The 23,194-nt window shown below is 51.5% G+C and overlaps 3 protein-coding genes across 3 annotated transcripts; 1 reads left to right on the top strand and 2 right to left on the bottom strand.

Annotated features, from left to right (window-relative positions):
- Positions 1 to 6,154: 6,154 nt before the first annotated feature.
- On the top strand, positions 6,155 to 7,951 carry EAH_00042000 (hypothetical protein, conserved; the record flags this gene model as incomplete). Its single annotated transcript, XM_013391766.1, has 1 exon — positions 6,155 to 7,951. One exon carries the CDS (start codon positions 6,155 to 6,157, stop codon positions 7,949 to 7,951), a length of 1,797 nt encoding a protein of 598 aa, XP_013247220.1.
- Positions 7,952 to 8,279: 328 nt separating this feature from the next.
- EAH_00041990 (hypothetical protein, conserved) lies at positions 8,280 to 15,951 on the bottom strand (the record flags this gene model as incomplete). The annotated part of the gene is made up of 11 exons (XM_013391765.1): positions 8,280 to 8,931; positions 9,087 to 9,490; positions 9,889 to 10,935; positions 11,051 to 11,377; positions 11,551 to 11,709; positions 11,943 to 12,192; positions 12,409 to 12,716; positions 12,860 to 13,141; positions 13,272 to 13,409; positions 13,594 to 15,324; positions 15,916 to 15,951. The coding sequence occupies 11 exons, from the start codon at positions 15,949 to 15,951 to the stop codon at positions 8,280 to 8,282; spliced, it is 5,334 nt and encodes a 1,777-aa protein (XP_013247219.1).
- Positions 15,952 to 17,884: 1,933 nt separating this feature from the next.
- On the bottom strand, positions 17,885 to 20,549 carry EAH_00041980 (hypothetical protein, conserved; the record flags this gene model as incomplete). Its single annotated transcript, XM_013391764.1, has 3 exons — positions 17,885 to 18,568; positions 18,768 to 19,608; positions 19,717 to 20,549. The coding sequence occupies 3 exons, from the start codon at positions 20,547 to 20,549 to the stop codon at positions 17,885 to 17,887; spliced, it is 2,358 nt and encodes a 785-aa protein (XP_013247218.1).
- Positions 20,550 to 23,194: the final 2,645 nt, after the last annotated feature.

The raw sequence follows: 23,194 nt of genomic DNA, 5'->3' as shown, positions 1-23,194 counted from the left end.
TTGGTGTGGCCTCCGGAGGCCTTAAATCAGCAAAAGGAACGAATACTGTAGAATAGTCCAGGGATTAGGACAGTTTTAGATAGAAAAGCAGCTTCATAGGATCAGAGTGGTCGCCAGCCGGCACCAGCTTGGGGGTGGATGCGAGGCTGTTGCTGTGACCCTGGCCCACGCCCTCGGCGAGGGTCGGGCATCAGTTCTATTATTCTGGTCTTTCTTTCCGAAGAATAACAGGAATTCGATCGTACATTTGGTTGCTAATTGCGTTTATTAGTGGTTGCAGCGAGAATCATAGATTTTGGTGTCTGGATATAGTGTGTGCACCTATTCAGTCTACCTAGGGATCTATCGTAGTGAGAGCGTAGGCCCTTTGTGCACTACAGTTTCCGATCACTAGTGAATCGTTGGGCCTCTCCATCGATTTGAAGCGGGCAAATTTCCCGAGTCTATAAATGACGAAACCGCACATCTATAATTGATTCGCCAGAAGAAGTCGTGATTGACCTGTTGCTACAGCTCGACATGTGCACTCACAAACAAAGAGGGCAGCCACACGTACTCTTGTTTACGAGTGCGGATACGTAACGCAGTGTTGTGCCTGTCGTCGTGATGTACTAGGATCTGCGAAATATCTTCAGCGAAGTCAACTTATAAGTAGACTGCTGAACCACGCCAGCGTCCAAACAATTTGTTGATACATGGCATCGGAAACTTTTGCTTCGCCGTAGTTTTGTTGAGTGCTGTACAGTTGACGCAAAATGCTCCAGCTCCTGTCCTTTTCCTTCGCCACCACTGCATTTTGTGCAAGTGCAATACTTGGATGCTGGACCTTTCTTCTTCCAAGCAATCCGTCTGGTTGTCACTCGATCCCCTGTTCAAGATATGGCTGTCACCGATGCATTTAAACTGAGCTTGTGGCTTGTACAAGAGAGTTCCACGCGCTGCACTGGGCGCCCGCATGTGGCCGTAAGCGAGCATGACTGTGAGTGCATGCATTTTGCCTTCATCTCCTTCAGCGCCTCTGCTCTGCGTACGAACCACCTTGCTCCTTTCTCCCTACGACAATGATTCCACTCGTCTTCCCTTAGAGGATACAAATGCGGTTAGGAAAGGTGGGAGGTGCACACCCCCACTGTTTACCGGCAGAATGGCCTTAACAGCGTCGTACAGGACCCGCATCCGCGTCCTCCACTGTATTGAACAGCTCTCTTGCTGCTGATACTACGTGTTACCCTATACACACCTATTTAGGTGGACTCACTATAATCTATTGCTACTTGCACCGAACATTCCCTAGATTAATCTAAAATAACAAGCAACAGCCTTAAAAATACATTTACGTCTCATAATCTTAGAAAACCAAAAATAATAGAACTCCCCGGCGCGGACCCCCTATAGGCTCACAGCCATCCCCGAACGCTGTTTCTTTGCCGAATGGCCACAGCTTCATGGGCTTATTTTCTATATTATACAACTTGATTTACTTCTAATGAAGCTTCATTTGAACGTTCGCTGTTCGACAAGCCACCTGAGGACCAATTTGAGCACCATTATAGTGCCGGTGCACAGTGAGTTACGTGCGGCACGCCTGTACTGCACAGGCATTACAATGGGCTCTACATTGAGCCTTTGGTGATCGAATTCGCGATAAAGCAAAATATAAAGAATATTGATCATTTATTAAAGAGCTTTTAGAACAAAATTGTGCCCAATTAGGCTACGAGTGCTCACAGCCGTAGGGTATTGGGGCTGGCTGGCCCACGAAGGCCAATGGGCGGTTCCGTTGCCCGCCATTTCCGCTGGTCAGGCCGGCGACGGAACGGCCCACTGAAGGACACTTAGTATCTGGAACGCGGTTTTGGTTCTAAAATCTGTGATTAGGTGTTTTAGGGTTCTTAAAGAGGTATTTGCTGTGTTTGAAGTTAGATATTTAGTATGTACCTATGTGGAGCAGTCTAGGGTAACACGTAGTATCAGCCGCAGATGGGAGCTGTTCACTACAATGCCTGTCGAACGGGCCCAACATAACGGCCCCGTATCTTCGTAATATGAGCAATCTGGACTGCGCGTGCATTTTACACCCATTTTACAGGTTCTCCTGTTCGGTCTGCCATCGGAGAAACTTAGTCGCAGAGACCACGCCGTCGAATCGACAAATAGGTCTTAACTCCTCGTGGCAGCGTCAGATATTAGATTCACTTGACAATTTGTGCTAGGTTACCCAAGCAACGCCTGAGCATTAATACAAGCGTGAGAAGCACTGCATTGACGGGAGGTGAATCTGCAAGTGCGGCGGTCGCCTCTTTCGGCCCTATCACTGCGCTGCACACTTCTTGGGGGCCAAGGAGCCTGCCTGTTTGCTCCGTTTGTTTCGCTAATTGAGCTGGTAAATGTTGGACTTCTACACCTCCGTAGCCCAGTTCACGAACCTGCAATCTCGAATTATGTGACCTCGTCACCGAGCGACGCAACCGTGTGACACGGATGCGTCGCTCGGTACGTACCCTGGGCTTTTCCTTTGTCGGATTCCCCCGCCGCCGTTTGTTATCATGTTTTTGCCTTTTGTGAGCGGGGCTGGGATTCAGAGCCCCAGCATCGATGGGCTCAATAATAGCCGCAACATCCAGAGACTCAATATCTAGGCCACTTCCGAGTCCGTTTACTTCTTCATCAAGGGCGATGAAATGGCTCGTTTACTTCTCCGATGCGTAAGTAATCTTTCACGTCGGAGAATTCTACCTTCTTCACTCTTTAGGCCTGTCTCTGCCTCCCAGCTGGTAACCGGTTGCCTCTCTCCGGAAAACAACCGTCCTGCGAACCACTGATATGGAAACTTCAAGTCCACTGTTTTGAATTCTGATCACGCAGGACTGATAGTCCTCGACGCAAAGCCCAAAGCAGAACTCGGGAGAAGCAATGAACGCCTCCACTGTCCCCGCATCGGGGAACCCGGCACCTCTGAACGGCCGTCAAAGAAGCATTCTCTGTGAAAGGGCTTTTCCACCGAGCTATTTCTCACTGGATTGAGTGCACATTCAGCGTTTGGCCCAATGAGACGAGGCAGCCAGCTGCTGCTCGCTTCCCATTAGAAGGAAGATCCAGATGAGTCTCCGTTGAGCGCGCTTGAGCTGAAGTTTTGGCATAGATTTGGGGAGAATATCTAAAGACTTTTTTCACACATTAGTAGCAAAGCTGCATTGCACACAACTTAGTCACAAATCACTTATATGCATCCGTGTTGTGGGGCTGAAGTTGGTTGGTGGCACCTGCCAAGATGGACCATGCGGCGCTGGCAACTGTAAGGAGAGCTGTCGAACATATCCGAGGGCCGTGCCGTCGTGAGTTGCACTAGAGTCAAAATACTAGATATATTGATTTCCAAGAAGCATATGAACTCTCCTTAAATAGTTAGGGCTACTGCGCGCCGTTTTCCAAGCGCATTGGGATGGTGTAGGAAGGATGCTGCCTCTCGTGAGCTGCAGCATGCCTTGCGACAACTAGTGTTGCGCACCTGCCCCGCAGGCAGTCCCAAGTGCAAGCAGAACAGTGTATGGAAGATATAAGACCCAGTATGTAGTTGCTGAACATTTTCATGGTCCCCCACAGCTAGTCTGAGAGAAAGTGAAAGTAAACGTATCAACTTCACACAGCTTACGCTACACCGCTTTCATGACAGTTGCCGTGAAAGGGGTGTAGCTGTTGTCGCCATCGGTAGCACTGCCGCTGGTGTTTCTGGCGTCAGGCCCTATACTATGAGAGAATACAGAAGACAATGCCCTGCAGCAACTAATGCAGCAGCAATAGGAGCCACAATACAAGTAACGGGTGCACCGGCGGTGTTAGGTAGGGCAGAATAACTCGTCCTGGTGAACGTGCCTTCTACTTGTTGTGGTACCCTCGTTTCTTGCAGAACCCCCTCTAAAATGATTCACTCTTCGCTACTTTAGAGTCACGCGCAGCTGGAGCGGAAAAAACAATAATTGCCGCTGGCGCAGCTGCTGCGGTGGTTTGGATGTCCACTCAGGATGCCGATGCTGCCTCCGCTCCCCCCGCTAGACGCGAACGAAGGAAATAGAGCCCTCTGCCTCAAAGGGATAGGGTATCTCCATAGCACGAATTGTATCCTGTACCTTATGTCCGAGCTTGCCGCTCGCTATAAGGAGTAGAAACTGATGATTTCGATCGAAGACATTTGGAACTTCTATATCGGAGCAGCTCACCACGACAAAGCCCCACGCATGTTGTGGGCGATTACGTGTTGGGTGTACGCAAGGCTTCCAGGGAAAACTGCTGGGGTGTGCATTTTGAAAAGCACTGAAAGAGCGCGCCTCTCAGTGGTCCCAAGGACATTTTCATCCTCTACTGTAGGAGGATGGGAAACAGTGCACCGAAGAGAATGTAACGAAGAGGCTCCTATGCATTGAAGAAGCGCCGTAGGAAACGACGGCGAAATGCATGCAATCCGTCGTGGTGGTCGCACGAAAACAGATATTCTTGGGATTCAATCCAGTTAGCACCGAGAACTCTTCCTCTCATTGGTGTTCGCACCAATGAGAGGAAGAGTTCTCGGTTATACTGAGTAACAAGAGCTATCAGCGGCCGGATGCCCACGCAAATGTGCAAAAAGAGAAAATCTCGCCTGCACGCACTGGTTTCAATGAGTTGAACTGCAATAGACCTTCCGTCTCTCTTTAGCGCTAGCCAACACCCCGTGGTGTACAGATAGATAGTAGATGCTGATGTGCTGTGAGTTGAAGATATGGCCATTTTCAGCTCAGAGAGCACTTGTGAAGCTGCATAGCAGCATGCCTTCGCGCCCGGACGCGTCTCTCAGTTTTCCCAAGTTCGGCAAGCCTAAATGGCCTCCTGGCCCTGCTGTAGTGAAGAGCGCTCTCCGCTGCCTCTCCTCATCTGTCCCATCCACACGTATTTAGGTGCACACTCGATGCATCCACGCTACACTCAGCGCATAACTCTCAACCAATATAACCTTACCATATCGAAGAACCGTCTCTCATTAGTATCCCTTGTCCAAACCTTCTAAAGGAGGAACAGTAATAATAATGATCCTCATATGCTGACCCCCTTCCCTTGCTCGGTTGTCGCCTCGGCTACACTGCCAGTCTCACAAACAGACGCAGATGGTGGGCAGCTGCACAACCATCGTTGCCTGACAGCTCTATCTCCATCCAACTTGGCTTGATTTATTTCTTATAGAATATTATATGCTCTCTGCCTGCCGGAAAGACCCCTAGAGGTCCAATTTGAGAACCATTGTAGAGTTTGCGCACTCAGCAGCAGCGGCTGCAGGTCTTGACCCTGATGAAATTGCGCCAGATGGTGCTGTAGACACTGACACCTTTGTCCAGACCCTTTCATTTCATGCTTTTTGTGGGTATGTCCTTTTGGAGGTGCCGAGTTGCTTAGGATGTGTATCTTTTTGGGATGAATTGTCGAGCTGTCGGCAGCGCCGGGAATGCCCGAAGCGACAGAGCTCAAAGAAATGCTGCATATGAGCTGAGGTAGCAGAACAAGTTCACTAGTTCCGAAGAAGCGTACAGGAAAACTTTCCAAGAAGGAGCATTGAACAGAAGGAGAGCTACAGAGAAGGGAACAACAAACCGACGCAGAGCGGCGGGGAGATAGGGAGCGACAGGAGTGACAACGAAGACTGGCAGACAAATAGAGGCAGACAGGATGCACTGTCCCTCTCTTATCAGAGGGACAGTGCATACAGTGGCAGATGGGGACATCCAATGAGTCGCTCCCCTATAGCAGTCAATCGCCAGCAAGGCGAGGCGGAAGACCGACGCCGACTCCGTTGTAGAAGGTAGAGATACAAGAAGATACAGTCTAAGGGAAGAGGTGACAGAAGAACACAACTAAGAGGATTATATTGGTAACGAGGGGAGAAACGTTGCGCAAAACCCTTCGGAACAAGTTTATTGTGAGAGAGGGCCTGATGCCTGTTGACAAATCGAAGAATGCGAAGGATAATACGCATGAAGAGAAACGCGAATACAGACTAATGGAAGTCCGAATATGACAGTTTAAAGCTGTCTTACTGCCTAAGATCAGCCTGTCGAGGAGCGACTGTAGCCTTAAGCTGTCGACGTAGGAAGAGAGAGAAGCGGACCACAGCTGGCTTTTTTTTGCAATGTTACCTCAACACCAAACGCACTTCCCATGTCCTCCTTCACGCACACCGCTGCAGCAGCCGCAACAGCAGCAACGCATTGTGGTTGCATTTGACGTGTCAAAGGGAGAGACAATAGAACCCAATGACCCTTCTCTGCGGCGCTTCTGCCGTCTCCTGCAGCAGTTGGGGTGTACATGCGTCGTCAACCGGTCTCTTCTTAGCCTAGAGAGGCTGCAGCGCCATGGTGTATCCCTGCTCGTTATGGGCAATCCAGTCAAGCCCTTTACAGCAGACGAACTTCAATCTCTGAAACTCTTCCTCCAGACACCTCAAACGGATGCGGAAGCACTTGCATCAGCGGCAAATGCTGCGGGTGCAGTTGTTCCTGCTGAGCCTCAAAATGCCATTACGATAGGTGCGTCTCCTTCGGCTACTTCGAACGGCAAACAAGTTACAGCGAGTGCTGAAAAAACACCCACCACCGGAGCGCGGGATCCTACGGTAGGAAGAACAGAAGGAAGTGCTGGTAGTTCCGCAAATTTGCGGCGGGTCCACAGCATTTTCGTCCTAGGTGGTAGCGGCAACAGCAGCACCAACGTGAATTTCCTGCTTGAGGAGATGGGCCTGTCCCTTGCTGCGGACTCCGTTGTTGCTGTCATGCCCCCTGCGCCGCAACAGCAGCAACGCGGCATCAACCACCCAAGAGAGGTGGTGCTCCAGCAGCATCAGCTCGTAGGAGAGAAGTTACAGCAGGAAATGCAACAGCAGCAGAATGGTGCCAACGGCATGGGTGGTAGCAACGGCAGCGGCGGGAATGTGTTTGTGTATCCTTACGGGTCCACTGTATATGTGCAAGCCCCTGCTGTGCCACTGCTATGCAGCAGTAACTGTTGCAACCCTTGCCAACGCCCGTTGATTGGAGCTGCTGCTGCTGCTGGAGGAGGGGTTGTTATCGCTTCTGGCAGTAGCCAACTGCTGCGGGACACTTACTTGAATCTGTACAGCAATACGGAATTAGTGCATCTGCTTGTGCAGCTGCTTCTGGGGCGTGTGGCTCTGCATAAGCTGCAGCCAAGTACGGGAGAAGCAGCCGCTGCAATAAGCAAGTACACCCGACAGGCAGACACCGAGGTGCTGTCGCTGTTGCCGCAACCGTGCTTAGAGGCTCCGCCAGATGTCCCTGGAGACTTTCGACTGCTGCATCAGCAGCAAAGTTTTGCACTGCAGCATCGGCTGCTGCTAGAGGTGCAGCAGCTGTTGCACCAGATAAATACAAACCCCATAGGCCAACCACTTGAACTTATCAAGCCCAAATTGCTGCAGCCCTTCCCGCCCCTGAGGCCGGCGGTGAACCCACCAATAACACCGTCCTTGCCTGCTCCGTCTCTGCCATTGGTCGACCTGGACGACCTCACGATGTCTCTGCAGCAGCGGCTACTTGCTACAGCTGCAGCTGCCGTTGCAAATTTTGACACAAATGCACAAGCCGCAACTGCCGCTGAGAGCATAACAACTAGAGCACTTGAGCCCATAACGTTGCTGCCATATGCAGCAGAAACAGCAGCGGCACTACAACCTGAGAGAGAAAGTTCTCTAGTAAACTTCGTCCTGGCAGCTGCATCAGTGACGGGCCTGTATCTCCCCACGGAGAAGCAGAAACAACAAAGTCAAGTTTACCCACAGCAGCAGAAGCGACCGCAACACAAGTATTACAAAGGGTCGCATCACCAAGCGATAGGCAGGGACACCAGAGCTCGCGCAGCTCTGGTTCGTCTGCTTCTTTGTACCCTAGAAAGGCGTTGTGGCCAAACGTAGCAGCAGATTGATGATATTGCGGATTCAGTCCGAGCTGTCTCTGCATTTGCTGCTGCTACAGCATTGAAGTAACTGTTTCTGCGGTTGCAAGTGGGGTGACGCTGCTGGTGCATCGGCAGTTTTTTGCTGCTGCTTAAACCCACAGCAGTAAGCAAAATCACACAATAAGTCGCTCAGCATACGAATTTCAAGCGTCTGAGAGGCTAGCCAGCTTCAAAAGGGCTCCGAATGGGATATGGCAGAGGAATACTTGGTCACTAAAAGAAATACTCAAGGCACTTTTGTTGCTGCAGTTCGTGCTGCGGTCGCAACAGGCATTATTAGGACCCTAGAGCCCCGAGCTGTCTTCAAGCTGCACCCAGAAGGAGCAAAATGTGCTGCGGGAATGCTCCGTATCCATAACTCCCGCTGCTGCTGCTTCTGCTGCCACATCTGGATCTCCATGCGCCAGCGAAGGGGACACGGGAAACATGCTGTGCTGCTGCAACAGCTTTTCGAGAGAATCTAGGGCTCTCAGGCCTCTGCCGCTGCTGGTTTCTCCGTCATCAGAAGCAGCGGAAGAAGATAACGAAGGGAGTTCACTGCACTTCGCTCTGCTGCAGCTGCTCCGGGTATGCGGCTCTGCTGAAGCACTACGACTTCCGCCTGTCCCGCTTTTGCTGCTGCTTCTGCTGCTGTTGGAAGAGTGTGTGCGCGTCCTTGAAGGAAGCACTCTACTGCAGCTTCTGCTGCTGCTGCGGTTGTGTCCTTGACGGGATTGTAGTAGCAGCTGCTGTTCCTTGCTGGCTAAATTCCGGAGCTCGTCCCCACATAGCATCTCCTCCGACTGCAGTGCAAGCTCCTCCTGCTGCAGCTGGTGCAGTTGCTGCCTTTCTGCGTCTGCTCGTTGCTGCAGCTGCTGCAACTGTTGCTGAGCATCCTGCCTAGTGTTTGCTGCTGTATCTCTCTCCGCATGCGCGCGCTGCAGTATCCACTTGGCGCTGCAGCAAACGCAATACCAAGTAGCAGCAGTCCACTAACATTTCGCTCAGTTCACAGCCCCTTCAGCCGATATGGACGCTGCTGCACACCGCAGTCAATGAAACACCACTGTTGAAAACGAGCAAAAGGTTTGCAGCACGGACGAGATGCCCACCTGCTTGCTTCCCTTGTCCAATACTGAATTGCAGCACGCACTTTGCTCCTGCCTGCTGCACCCAGCAGAATACGCAGTGCCTCTTCGTTGTCTGCTTCCTGTGAAGCAGCAAAAAAACCTTCAAAGTGGCCGTGCGCTGCGTCATCAGCTCGTGCTTCTATATTAGCAGCCACACATTCCGTTGCTGCGAATGCAGGGTCCCCCGGGGGAGCCAAGGCAGCAGCAGCAGCCTCAAGCTTCTGCTTGTTTCTGACAGCCGAAGCAAACCTGATGCTTTGCTGTAGGAGATCTTGATACGCTATTTCACAGCAGCATGACTGTCGCGCCAGCAGCTCATATATTTCAGCCTCTTCTTGCTGTCGCTTTTGCTGCTGTCTTTCAAGGATTTGGCGCTGCCGCCACACCTGCAGACAAAGGCAGACAGTGACCCTGGTTGCAAAGTCCTTCAGAACAACGCTGCCCCAACTATCGTATCCCTAACAAATCGCCTTGTAGAAGCATTCTATGTTAGTTTGGATTTACACACATCCCTCCTTTTTCCGTGCGATTCTCGTCTTTCGTTTCACACCAGGCCTCATGCAGTGCACTGTGTTCAAGGAGTGAAGCTCAAACAGGCTCCCTGCATGACTTTAAGCAATTATCCCTTTGTGGATAACTGCAGCAAATTAGTGCAGTCCTAGTTTTGCTGCTACTGCTGTTGTTAGTCGTCTTTGAGACAACAAAAGTGCTGCTGCCTGGAGTGCCTGAATTGCTGCTGAAAGAAGCACCAGTACCATCATTTGTGCTGCATAGTGGGACTCACATTCTGCCGCTGCTGCTGCACCTGCCTCATACGTTTTCTAGCAGCGAATATCGACCTACTGACTCCACTCAGCTCGCGTTGCAGCACCGCAAGGTGGTTGCCTCCACTGCTCTCCTTGCTGCCGCAAGCGTTGCCCATGTTCAAGCTTCCTGCTGATGCTTCCGTCGGTTGCTGCGTCGGCTCTTTCTCTGTGTCGCGTGAAAGTGGGGGGTTAGACAATTTTTGCAGCAGATACGCTGCTGGACCGAATCGAGGTGTGTCTTCGGGTTGCAGTGGCTGCTGCGAGTGCACCTCCGTGCTGCAGCCCATGTCGCTACGCCTGGTTTTACCCCTACGGCGGAAGAGGCTAAAAGAACTCCTGAACTTGCTGCTGCCACAACTAATGCAGTTGCTCCTGTCGCTTCCTGCACTTCTCGTTCGGATGGAGCTGCTGCTGCTGCTTCTTCTGTTGCTTTGCTCTTCGTGCGCAGCGTGGATGCTGCAGCCGCTGGAATTGCCATCGGCATGTAGTTCTGTGTCACACGTATCGGCGCTACTCTGTCGGCTTTGCTTAGGTGCTTCTGAGTTGTGTTTTTGTTGCTGTTGCCCGTCATCCTTGGCCGTCGACGGGTCAAGAATTTCTCGCGGCAGCTTCTGCAGCAGCACAGCGCCTAGAGAATGCGTGCTGTCCGTCGTCCGATTCACCGTTAGTGCATCTGTTACAACGGCTTCGCCTACGCATTTAGCCTTCGTAGAATCAAAGGTAAGCGATGAGGCAGATGGATCTGCTACGGTGTCAATAGCAGCAGCAACCATGGCTCCCGCCACCGCAGGCGTGTTTGGGTTCGTTTGTTTCAGAAGCTCCTCGTCAACCCGTTCTCCTCCTTTCATGCACGCCTGCTGCAGCTGCAGCAGCTGCTGTCTCTGCTGTTGTACCGTCTGCTGTGCCGTAGATAGTGCTTCTCTCAGCTTTGTCGCTGTTGCTGACTCTGAATCTAGACGCTCATAAAGCGCTGCTTCTTCCCGACGTAGCAACAGCATCTGGTGCTCCTTTTCCTTGTTCTGGCGCTGACAAACAACAGACGCAGCAACACCGGCCTCACCGGTAATCAGCACACCAGCAAGCGAAGCAGTGCAAACAAGGGCAACCATAATTGACAGCAGCAGCCTCGCACTCACTCACCGCCAGACAGCCGAGTTTTTGTTGCTGGAGTAGCAACTCCTGCTGCTGTTGCTCCAGTTTGCCCTGTAGTTGTTGTGTCTTCTGCTGCTCTTCCTCTCGCTGCTGTTGCAGCTGAAGGGTCTGTGCTACGTGCTGCTTGCACGCGTCCTTGTATTGTTGTTCTTGTTGCTGCTGCTGTTGCTGCAGTTGAGACAGTTGCGCCTCCAGCGCCGCCTTCTCCTGCATGAGACAGCGCAGAAGCTGCTGCTTTGTGGCAATTTCCTGCTTTTGCTGCTCATTTTGTCGGTGTAAGGCCTCGCGCTTTCCTGTTTCCTCAGCTAGTAATTCCTGTACAAAGTGATAGTAAGAACGGTTGAGCATTCATTCAAGCAACCACACCAGGACCGCAGCACCCCTTGATACTGCAAGAATGTCGAACATCAAACAAAAGCAACACGAAGTGGGAAACCAGGAGTACCCATAACAGCGTAAAGAAGCCACAGCAATGACGACAGAACTACCTGCAATTCGTGCTTTAACGTAGTTAGCTCGTGCTTTGCAAGCAGCAGCTCGTCTGTGCTGCTACTGCCTTTCCGAAACAACTCGCGCTGCGCCGCAATCTCCCGCCGCAGCTGCTTCTCCTGCTGCAGTAACTGTTGTAACCGCTGGCTTGACTCAGCCTGCATAAATCCGCAGACCAAAAGTTTAGTTTAGCCATGGGAACCGAAAGCACAAAGGTGAGTACTGGAAGGAGTTGAAGCAGATGCCAGGAAAGGCGCTGTACACAGCCCTGACACAGCAACGAACTCAGCAGCAGTCGCACAAGTGCTTTCACGGTCGGAAATGTGCCCCGCAGCATCGCTTTCAGCCACAACGACAGGTTTTCCCTGCTGCGGCGTTATTTGCAGCTTACCTGGAGGTGTGCATATCGCTCTTCGTGTTCCCGCTCAGCAGCTTCATTCTGTTGTTGCAGTTGTTGCAGCTGCTGTTGCAGTGTTGCGATTTCGTCTTTTTGCTGCTGGTGCTGCCGCTGCAACCGTAAGAGCTGGTGTTGCTGCTCATGGAGAGTCTGCTGTTGCTGCTGCTGCTGTGAGATTGCTGCAGCAAGCCGTTGGCGTGCTTCTTCCAGCTCCTCAGACTGCAGCAGTACCATTTGCTTCTCCCTGCAGAGGAAGAAGAGGCATCCCATATTCACAACCCAGCGTGACTGTACAGCGTATCCCCCTGCCGCCAGACAGTAACGGGAGGCAATGGGAACAGAGATGGAAAAAACAAAGAAGTGCCATTTGCCGCTCATCTGGACGCATTCGGACTAATACGTGGCGAAAATTATTTTGGCAATTTTTGGCCAGACAAAAGGCTTTAAAGTATGCGAATACCTCTCCAGTTGTAGTTTGTCGGCTTCTTTCTCGCGCTGCAGACTCTGCAGTCTGGCCTCTTTATGAGAGGCAGCTGCGTTCAGCTGCGCCACAGCCTGCAGCATTTGCTGTTCCTGCTGTTGCTGCTTCTCCCGCCGCTCTTGCGCATCTTTCTCGGTCTGCTCGTGCAGCAAGTTCAGCTGCTGCTGCTGCTGCTGTATCTGTTGCTCCTGCTGCTGCATCTGCTGGCGAAGGAGGATGTTGCTTTCCTTCATTCGCCGCAACTCGGCTGCCTCGGCTCGCTGCAGCTTGTCCTTTTCTGCCTTTTCCTATATGCAAAAGCCACAGCAAAATTCGAGGAAGTAGCCACAATAACAGCATGCTGCAGCTGGGAATGCAGAATCAGCAGCAACAGAGGTGGCAGTCGCAACCACAAAACCGGTTTGCAAGTTGAAAGCTTGTGCAGATTTACATCTTCTCTCTGTAGTCTGAGTGTTTCTAGTGCTTCTTGAGCCTCCTGTAGTTGCTGCTGCAGCTGTTCTCTTTCGCTCCTGGCTGCTTGTTGCTGCTGAAGGAGCTGCTGCTGCAGCTGCCTTTGATGCTGCTGTTGGACTTCCTGTATCTTTTTCTGGTGGGCACACTGGAGCTCTTGGATCTGCTCCGTGTATTGTTGGTGCATCGAGTGCTGGTGCCTTAGGCGCTCCTCAACTTCTTGCGCTGCTGCCGCTGCTGCTGCTTCACGTTGTTCCTCTTGCTGAGCTCGCAGCGTTTCAACCTAAGAAAGCACACTCTAGAGCATGAACCCTACCATGGAGTAACAGAAGGTACGACAGTAGTACCATCTGGCCCAACTCTTGAGTCCTTATTCAGGGCAGATGGCTCACAAGCTTTTCCTGTTGTTGCTTAGCACCCACAGTGCTCTGCAGCTCCAGTTGCAGCAATGTGATGCTCTTCTGCAGTTCCTGCTTCTGTATGTCATGCGCTGCAGCTGCCTGAGCTGCTGCGGCTGCAGCTGCTCCAACCTGCATCACAAGCCGAAAGTCAAGGCGAACCTGGTCCACCATCTAGGAATCTAAAATATTGACTTGGAAGCCGCATGACTGCATTCTTAATGGATCTTGCCTGTCTGTCACAAATGGATTTGAACCCCATGAGGCTGTTTTCCATCCATCTCGCAGCGTCTCTTAAGTTGTGCTGTAGTAACACTCGGAGAAGCTGGAGCTGTTGCTGCAACGCACCAACAGCAGCAGCTGCAGCAGCAGTGAGACACTTTTGCTGTTGTTGGGAGACGATCACCCGCTGCCGCTGCTGCTGCTCCCTGGAATCCTGCTGCAGCTCTTGATGCCACTCCCTCAGCTCTTTCTCGCCTTTTTGGTGATGCAGCTGCTGTTTCTGCAGCAATAGCTGTTGCGCCTGTAACTCCTTGAGTTTCTGCTGTTGCTGCTGCTGCTGTTGCAGCAGCAGTCTTGCCTGCCGTATTGCATCTTCCACGTCTCGAAGCTTCTTTCCCTGCTCTTCCTGCTGCTGCTGTCGGTGTCCTCCTCCTTCCTGCTGCGCCGCTCTCTGCTGCTGCTCGGGCCAACCGGCATCGTCCTGCGGATCTCTGGAATGGCGAAAGGACTCCGGAGGTGAGTCTACGCTACAGTTACGTTCCCTGGTGGCGCTTGCATCGTCTTTCTTGCGGCTGACGTTGTTGGTGCTGTTGAATGATCTGCAACTGGTGCTTCTGTTGGTGCTGCTGTGGTTCTGCTGCTGCGTTTGTCTCTCCTTCCAACCTGCTAGGTCATCAGACTGCAATAATCGAGACTGCGACTGCGGTCGTCTAGGCTGCAGTAACTGTTCAGGTTGCCGCTGCCGCCGTATGTGCTGCTGCTGCTGCCCTAGGCTTCTCGATCCCCCTAACAGAAGGCGGCGACTACGGGAAATGAGAGATGCAAAAGAGTCTTCGCTGCTTCTGCTGCTGTCGCTATGGAATCCTTGCTGCTGCAGCCGCTGCTGCTTTTGTTGCTGAGATTGCATCTCATGCTGCTCCTTCGCGTCCTGGTGCTGCTGCTGCACCCACGGTCCAGCAAGCGACCTACTAGACGCACGTCTACTGCAGCAGCTCCTGCTGCTGTTTATATTACTGCACCTGCAGCTGCTGCTTGCTCTAAGATGGCGTGCTGGTTTCTGCCCTCTACCTGTGTCGTCAGTACCTGCGCTGATACTACAGTGGGGCTCCCGACTGCTTCTCCTGAGCTTGCCGCTGACTGTGCCCCTCTTGTTGCAGCTGCCGCTGGTAATGCTACTGTTGCGGCGCCTTGCAGTGCCTGTGCAGCTGCCTCTCCTTAGGCGCGAAGAGCAATTTAGCGCCCTCTGCTTCGAGTATTTCGACCTCCTGGAATCGTTGCTACTACTGCTTGTGCGACTAATCGGTTGGGAATCACCTTTGCAGCGGGCAATAACTTGTCGGCTCAGGATCCTCTGCCGGTGTCGCTGGAGTTGTTTCTGACGGTGTGGCAGAGGGTGCCGCCCGCGCTGACGTTCCAGAAAACTGTCTATTCCTGTCTGCCACCGACTTCGTTGCAACTGCTGCACCTGTTCCCCCTGCAGCAGCTGCCATCTCTCTGCACTTGCAGTCACTGTATTTGCAGCACCAGCCTCTACAGCCCCATGTGCTGCTGTCGACGCATGATAAGGCGGACGGACTTGCCTTTGGAGAACGTCCTTCACATCGCTACCATCTGAGCAGTTGCTCTTAGTAATGCCACGGAAGTGCTGCTCATTCCGCTGTTTCCCCCTCTGCTGCAGCCGTGATCGGCGCTGCTGTTTTTGCAAGAAGCGCTGCTGCTGCTGTTGCTCGTCAGGAGGCATCCCACTACCTCCTCCAATGTGGTTGCTGAGAAGCAGAGAGAAGAAGTCCTCTTCCGCCATCGTCGCCGCACTTCCTGTCGCTGCCTGCGCAATGCGTATGGACCAATGGCCCTTCAATCCCCAGCCAAACGAGGAATGCTCACGCGGGTCGGCATGACCACCGCGTTTTCGGCTCAAATACTTGGAAGCTCTTATCTGGAAAGCAAATATGTTTATATTCCAAGGCTTCTACCGACTATATAGGCAAATGCAAGTCTTGTACACTGTCTTTTTGTTGCTCAAAGGACCGCGGGACGTAGAAAGGGCCTCAGGTTTGACTCTTCTGAAGCTGTCGTCGTTGCTGTTGCTTGTCCTCCCCACGGCAGGGTTGATAGTCAATGATTTCCAGGTAATTGAAACTTTTTATAGTGTTTCTGGCAGTGTCAAACGTTCCGCCGTCCTGAGTAGTGCAGCAAACCCACTGTAACGGAAGCGGCCAGGGGCCCACTGCGAACTAGCCCGCCTAGATGGAGCTGCCCTTTTTTTGCCAAACCATGAATAAAATGTGCTCCAGATTTTCACAGGAGCCTTTGGTTTAGCAAAGGCAGCTAGTGTCAGGGCTTTCCCAATAAGCGGATCGATCTGGGCCTGGGCGTCCGCTCACTTGCGACACGAGTCGGTCGCACAACAGCTCACGTTATTGCGGCCAAAACCAGCCACTGAACGAGGCATCTTGCTTGAGATTCGCGTCAAAGCATTCTACTTTCAATCAGTTTGAGTGTGGTGCACTCTTCTTCTCTGTCCCGGTGCTCATGAGACAAAGATACACATTGTTGCCATGTTGTTCCGACAGCCTTTGACGCTGTCTGGTAACAGGGTATTCTCGCGTGTGTCTTGTCTTCTAGATGCACCGATGACTTTCCTACAAGCTTTCGAAAATTTGGTTCGTAGCATGTCCTACGGGGGATTCTGCTGTTTCAAGCAACACCCGCTTCAGTCTCGCTCCTTCCACAGCTTGCAACGTGGCGGATCCTACTTTTCCTGTTTCGTTCGATAAGCCTGGCAGGCTGCTAGCAGAGAGCGAGGACACAAAAGACGAAATGGAGAGTACATCGCAAGAGGACGCGGGCCATCACTCAGCATTTAAGCGTTTAATCAGGGCAAGTTGGGTGGTACAAGGGGCGCACAAAGAAACAAATGGAACGCTCGCCGTGAAGACAAACAAACATTCGAAGGATAAACTAAGTCTACAAAGAGTACGGCAGTTCTTTAGCTTCGGCGCTAGCGCTGTTTTATCTGCCCCCTACGGCAGTCGGCGCAGGCTCTGTTTGATCTCCCCCTTGTGTTCTGTCTGTCGCACGCTAACTTTGCTTGCCAACTTTTCCTACCTGCATTTCCGGAACTGCCAACTACACGTGATCAATGCGTCTATATCCTTTAACAGTATAATTAAGAGCAGCAGTCTATCCGGGGTAGCAGCAGAACACCCGAGCGCACAAGCAAGAAGTGGGCCAGCCTCAACAGCACACGGGCAGCAATAGACAAACTGGACAAAGAAAACCACGCGCTTAAATGTGCCATGTAAATTGTTGCCCGCCATCTGTTTTTTTGCGCACCAATATCTTCGATGCAACCATGCTACACATGGCATCGAGGATACCATCAATAAACTTGTCACGATGCCTCCTAACTACGAAGGCCGAGGCAGAACATGACATTGCATCGTCTCAGAGACAAAATGAAGAGACACCGTTACATAACAGCGTGACAATACGCTGTAAACACCGCAGCGGTCGCTTCTCTCCATCCGGCATTTACATCCTGTCTTTCCTCGACAACTCATAGTTTCAGCAGCAGCTGTTGTTGCTGATCCTCAGTGTTACGGAGAAAAGACCTGGGAACATAGAGCTCATCACTTGCGACTCCAAGAGACTCAAGTAGATGCTCAATACCGACGAAATATAACGGAGTAAGGGAAGCAACCACCAGTAGCAGCTGCACCTGCTGCAGACATGCGCGAACAACTACTTCGGTAGCAATGTCCCTCCATTTCTTGCTGAGGCCTTCCTCTGCATATGCCCTCCTCTTGCATGCAGGGGACCTTCTCTTATCCTTTCAGGCATGGGGGGCCAACACGCCCCAACACGGAGGCGGCGATGGCTGTCCATGCGCATGTCGTCTGTTTGCAGTGTATGCTGTTGCTGCCTTTTGTTGTGGTGGTGCTTCCGCTGAAAGTGTTGCACTTGTGCGTTCGTTGCTGCATATATCCCTAGTGGTGAATCACAGCATGGTCAGAACAGCAATTCCACCTTGCTGTGCACATTGTTGCATGCAGCTCTGCACACCACTGCTGAAGTGTGCATGAAGCTGCGCATGTTACTAATCCTGCGCTTGTCGCTACCGGGTCTTTGCGCGCGGCTGCTGCTGTTGCTTCTTAGCAAGACAGGGAGCAGCAATGTGGCGGCAGTAGCCGCTGCTGCATTTTAGCACATAGGAGCAGCAACCTGAAGGCGAGGTTCCTGCTGCGCATGATGCTGCTGCTTCAGCACGTTTCCTCTGCACTGCACAATCTTTGCCTGCAGATGCGATATGGGCAAAAGTATTTTCTTTTCTTCGCAACTGCCTCGTGAAATCCGAGGGGGGCAGGCTTCTGGTGTGGTTCCCGTCAGATTTTCATTTCCTCAATGCCATCTGGCCAATAACTTTTCCTCAAGAAGGTTAAAACATGTGCCCTGTCAAAATCTCCAAATTCTTCCTCCATAGCAAGAATATCCTTGTCTCCAATTCTCGCTAGCAGTAGAGGTATTGAGACCAGGCCCGTCTCTGGCGGTGGAGTGTTCCTACAGCTAGTGCATGCTGCCCTTGGGGGCCACCTCGTGTCGCAGTTGGCATAATTAACAGCTCCGAGATCGCCCTTCAGGAAGGCAAGCGTGGTATCAGCGGCTGTGCGTACGGTCACCGCGTTGTGAAGTCTCCATAGCCACAGCTTGAGTTCGTCCATCTTACTGGCCTCCGCGTACCTATTCGTCCATGCAGTTTTTGCACCCCCAAGCTGCCCTCTGAATCTGTCAAGAAGAGAGATGCCCCTTTCTCTTGCCACGGGGAGTTCCGTCCGCGCCTCCCTAGGGGATGACGCACCTGCAGGAAGAGGCAAGCGAATGAGCGCTTCTCCCGCAGGAGGCGAAATAGAGTCCAGTCCGTGGCTGCGCCTTGAGAATAGCAAAGTGAAGTGTTGCCGGCAAGCGCTGCAACCAAAAAAGCGCTGCAAGAAGTTGTAAATGCCGTAAGCGACTTCAAATGCGGGGACAGACATGCAGCCCAAGGTAGGATTTTGCTCGATTAGCGCTTCCTGCGCATATGCCCCATACCGAACGCACAAAGCAACTGATGCATTATTTTAAAAAGCGCATTTCCTGTGGGTGACTCGCACTGCCCTGTGTCTACTATTGAAAACACATCATAATCTGCTGCTCGTGGAACAGGTGTTGGGGCAAGCGCGTGTGTGGATTAGTTTCAGTCGCAGAAATATGCAAAGGGAAAGGACTAACAGTCGACAAAGATGCGGTGTCAACAACTTGGCCAAGATCGACAGGCCTTCGCTGCTGCTGTTGCTCTTGTAGAAGGTAAATCGGCAGCGCTTGTCCTTTTCTTCTGAAAAAGAGCTCATCGGGTCCGCACTTTGGGTGTGCGTTGACCTTTACGGAGAGTTCCCTAGCCCCATCTGCTAGCACATGCATCAACATCCACACACTGCATGTGACGGTTGTGCAGTGTTTTAGCCGTGGCTCCTCCAGGGGCGGTAGCGGCAGCGCTTCGGCACCGAATGCCACAGACCCTATCCATCTACGCCAATCCGCTGTTCTTAGACCCATGGTTGCATTCAGACTGTCGTCGATCTCCCTGTATAGCTCAAGATACTCTGATAAACGTGCACTTTCGTTTTTGAGGAGTTTAGGCTGCCGCGAGGGAAGGCGGTCTGTAGGGGCCTGCATGGAGTTATGGAGATGGATTATCGCGAGAGCAGCTGCCCTCTTCACCGACTTGATGGGCACCACAGCTCTCACTATTTCGAGCAAATCTACCAAGGCAAACTCCTCTGCAAAACTCATGTTCTCTCTCTGCGTAACAACCCAGCTCGCTAAAATGAACTGCAGGCCCCGTATGCCGTCGTGTAGACGCTCTCGAGCCGAAACCCATGATGTCGTCCCGCCACTGCCCAATCGTAGACTGTTTCTTCCAGCCCCTTGGCCTTCTTTCTTCTCCTGCAGCGATACAGAGGAATCGGACGCCGCGGGTGGGGGATTCTGTTCGTGTTGCCACCTGTATGCATTGCATGGAATGCCGCGCAGATGCTCGAAGGCGGCGAGGTCGCCTCCAAGCGTCATCTGGCTGCAGCACAAGTCAGCAGAAGCAAGGGATGAATAGTTGGAGGGCAAATGGACTAAATGGTTACAGAATTCATGCGATGAGCAAGCAGCACCTCACCGTACGGCTTACAGTTCTGTCTTGTCAATTTGTTGCTGTGTTTTTTGAGCCGCATACTGCACGGCAAGATATACGTCATCGCTGGGGAGTGCCAGGGAATGTATAGCGAAACTTTCTGGCTGAGATGCATCAAACGAATCCAAGGCACCCCCATCGTGCACCCCAGGGAACTCCAAATGTAGATTTCCCTCAAGCGCCGTATCGTGCTTAGGATGCTGCTCAGAGTCCGGTAGTTTCAGGTGGAGGGGCGGCGGGACAAACAACTTGATGGAAGGCAGTGCGAATACGCCTAACTTGCCACAAATATCCATGGTGCTTTCGTCCTCCATGCAGTTCAGTGCCCCGAAGTGAAAGCGAGGATGTAGATCCATTGCCAGTTGCGAAAACGTCTTCTTGTACGAAAAACAGTGTGGGCACCAAGCCGAGTAAAACATCATTATTAGGCCCTTCCCTGCGTCCCTTGCCTTCCTCATAAGCTTCCGGTATTCCTCCTCCGTAACAGCCTCCTCTACAATCGGGTCCGGCGCAAACATACGTCTGTGTCCGCGGCTTTCGTTTAGCGTTTTAGCTGCTACAGCAGCTGCCGCCGAGCGGGGTGCGCGGGGCACAGGTGCTGCATTCGCTGCTGTGGAGAAGGGTCCATCATCTTTGGCCGCCGTTTTATCTACCGGAAAACCTGCAGAGGACCTCCGGTCTGACGTAGGAAGGAAGTCCACGGAGGCCGCAACCTCTGCTACTGCAAGCTGGAAGCGGGCGAGAAAGAAGGTAAGATTCAGCACGGCAAACAAAGTGAAGTTGAACGTACCCACCCCGCCGCAAGAGTTCTTATAAGGATGAGACCTCATCAGCTGCTTCTACAGGTTTTTAACGCCTCAGCTATTGAAATTTGGTAAGAACAAACCGACGCGGACAGCAGCAGAGGTGCGGTGCGTGATAGTGGGAATTAATACTTCATTACACAAAATTAGCACTGTCAAACTTCGCCCTGGAATGCAAGAAACCTTCCTCGAAACTAGCAGATTTGCAGTTGGCCTTAGACAGGGCGAATAGTTGGCCATAGACAGTGCGAATAACCAGCGGGCGAGAAATGCCGTAGAGACAGGACCCGCGTTTGCCCCCAAACAGTTAACTGGCGACCAATCAAAGTAAGTGCCCAAAAACAAGAATGCGAGGTATTAAGGATACTGCCAATATCGTAGTTAGTTGGTTATTTTCAAGTTTGAATGCTCGGAGACATGACATATCTCACAGAAGAACAGCGGGCAGTTGTTAAGTGCATCCTGACACCCGCTCGTCGTTTACCTTCCGTCACGTCTGTTTAGTTTTGGAAGTAGAAAAGTACTGTGTAAAGGGGGGAAACAAAGCGAATCTAGTCCTTACCCCTTCCTCATCGTTTCAATGCTTACTGGCGCGATGTTTGCGCCCAAAGGTTGGCAACGGCCCGCTCATATGCCCGCTAATCTTGCAGGCGAGAGATGACGCAGTTAGGCTGTTGTACCTGCCAGCCTTCTCTATTTCTGTAAATAAGCTTATTTCATGTTGTTCTACTACTACAGAGAGGATGACTGTAATTTCTTACTAGCCGTTGTCGTGAGAACGGAGTAACCACTTCTCTGGCTGAGCATGTTCTACAATAATCAGTGTAGGATGGCCACTCCGAGCTTGGCATGCATACTTCTACATTCGTCGTGGGCTGCCTACTAAGGCCCAAGGAAGCGTTCCAGAACTGTCCACCGTGCTCGTGCATGAAGGGTTCTCGGTTGTGCACTCGAGTGGGTTTATGTAGTGTGCCCTAGGTTGGTACACAAGCATTTTCTTGGCTTTAGTGGGCAGCTTGCACGCAAGCCGAAGTAAGCCAATTACAAAACAGTGTTAGTCGGAACTGAAAAAGCGGGTTGGTTTTGCGTGCACGTGAAGAAGCCTTGCGGCACTAGATGCAAGAAGGTGCCTTGCAACTCATGTGGCCGCTTCCTCGCCGCTAGCCCGTAGTCCTAGGGTCGCAATGCAGAGAACGTCTATGGACAGGGCAGGCGGTCAGTTGCTTTTTAGAAACGCTTACCTGATATATTTTGGCTCGATTCCAGCTAACGACGGTCCTCTGAGAAGATCGCAGACTCTCGTTACAGGTCGCCGTGCAGCGCTGGTTGCAGCAAGGAACGCAGCAACTCATGTCAGGCAGCCGCTCCACCTCTACCTCCGAGCCCTTGGCCCAATGTACCGAGGAGTAGAAGGGATACCAGTTGCTTTATAGGAACCCTTTTCAACAGTCATTGTTATTGCAGCACACGACGGGCCTCAGCAACGACTTCCTTCCGAAGTCGTTGGAACGAGGGTTCTCGGCACTAGAGGAGGAACTTCGTGGGCTGCACAACAGTTGGAATAGTTCCCGAAAAGCAGCTGACATTCCACTGAATCTCCAAATGTGCACAGCGGCACAAGAACTTCTGGCAGGCCCGGCCGAAAAATTTGAAACACACCTCGCTGCAACCTCTGTAGCAAGGCAACTCCATATGGAAGTAAATAAATGAGTAGTTATATATTTGAATGTGCAGATACTATTGAATCAATATGTTTTGGAAACCATTCACATAAAATAAATAAACGATTTTGTGCTTTTCTAAATGTCTATCACTTTTAAATTAACTAGATAAAACAAAATGTCTATTCCAATGTTGAGGGAATGAGTTCTTTTATGTGTTTCGTTGTATTAAAATATATTAATTTACAGAGAAGAACGTTCTCAATTCTTGCCAAACTTACTTGAAGTAAAACCTAATAATAGGCCTAAATTTATATTTCTAAAAATTGAGAATTTCGGCAGGGTTAGCTTCTGAAAAACATATCACGATTGCGTAAGCACTCAGCAAGTACCAATATCTATCTGTCACGTCTTTAGAGCTGTAGACAGTTGTTAAATACTTGTTTGGCCTGTAGCAAGCCAGCCTGCTCAAAAGCAGAAATAACAGCATCATGCACGGAGCGTTCCATCTACTCCCCCCTATCCCAAGCAACGCACTTCCTTGTTTGCCCGGCTGCAAGGAAGGGTTGGGGTAAGGCAGCGCTGAGAAGGAGGGCACGAAAGTGGCCGGTGGCGCAAACAAAGGAAAGGAAAAGAAAAAGAACAAACAACAAAAACGGGAGAGGCAGAAACTGGAGTCACTGCAGGCGAGCACAGTTGCAGAACACCGTAGCTGATCGATAGGGAGCCGGGAGAGTGCATTAGCGATTGCGTTGGCGATACCCTTGGTATTCTGGATTGTCTGTGATATTGCAAAGCCATCGAACAACTATGTCTGTAGTGATCAGCTGGCCTACGCTGTCACTACGATATATCCCTAGGTAGGCAGAATAGGTGCACACACTATATCCAGACACCAAAACTATAATTATCGCTGCAACCACTAACTAACACAATCAACAACCAAATATACGATAGAGTTCCTAATATTGTTCAGAGAGAAAAGCCAGAACAATAGAACTGATGGCCGAC

The sequence above is a fragment of the Eimeria acervulina genome, genomic scaffold (genome assembly GCF_000499425.1).
Source record: "Eimeria acervulina Houghton genomic scaffold, Eah_scaff538, whole genome shotgun sequence".
Classification (NCBI taxonomy): domain Eukaryota; phylum Apicomplexa; class Conoidasida; order Eucoccidiorida; family Eimeriidae; genus Eimeria; species Eimeria acervulina.
Note: the sequence above shows the minus strand (reverse complement) of the source record. Positions and strands in the feature narration are given on the sequence as shown.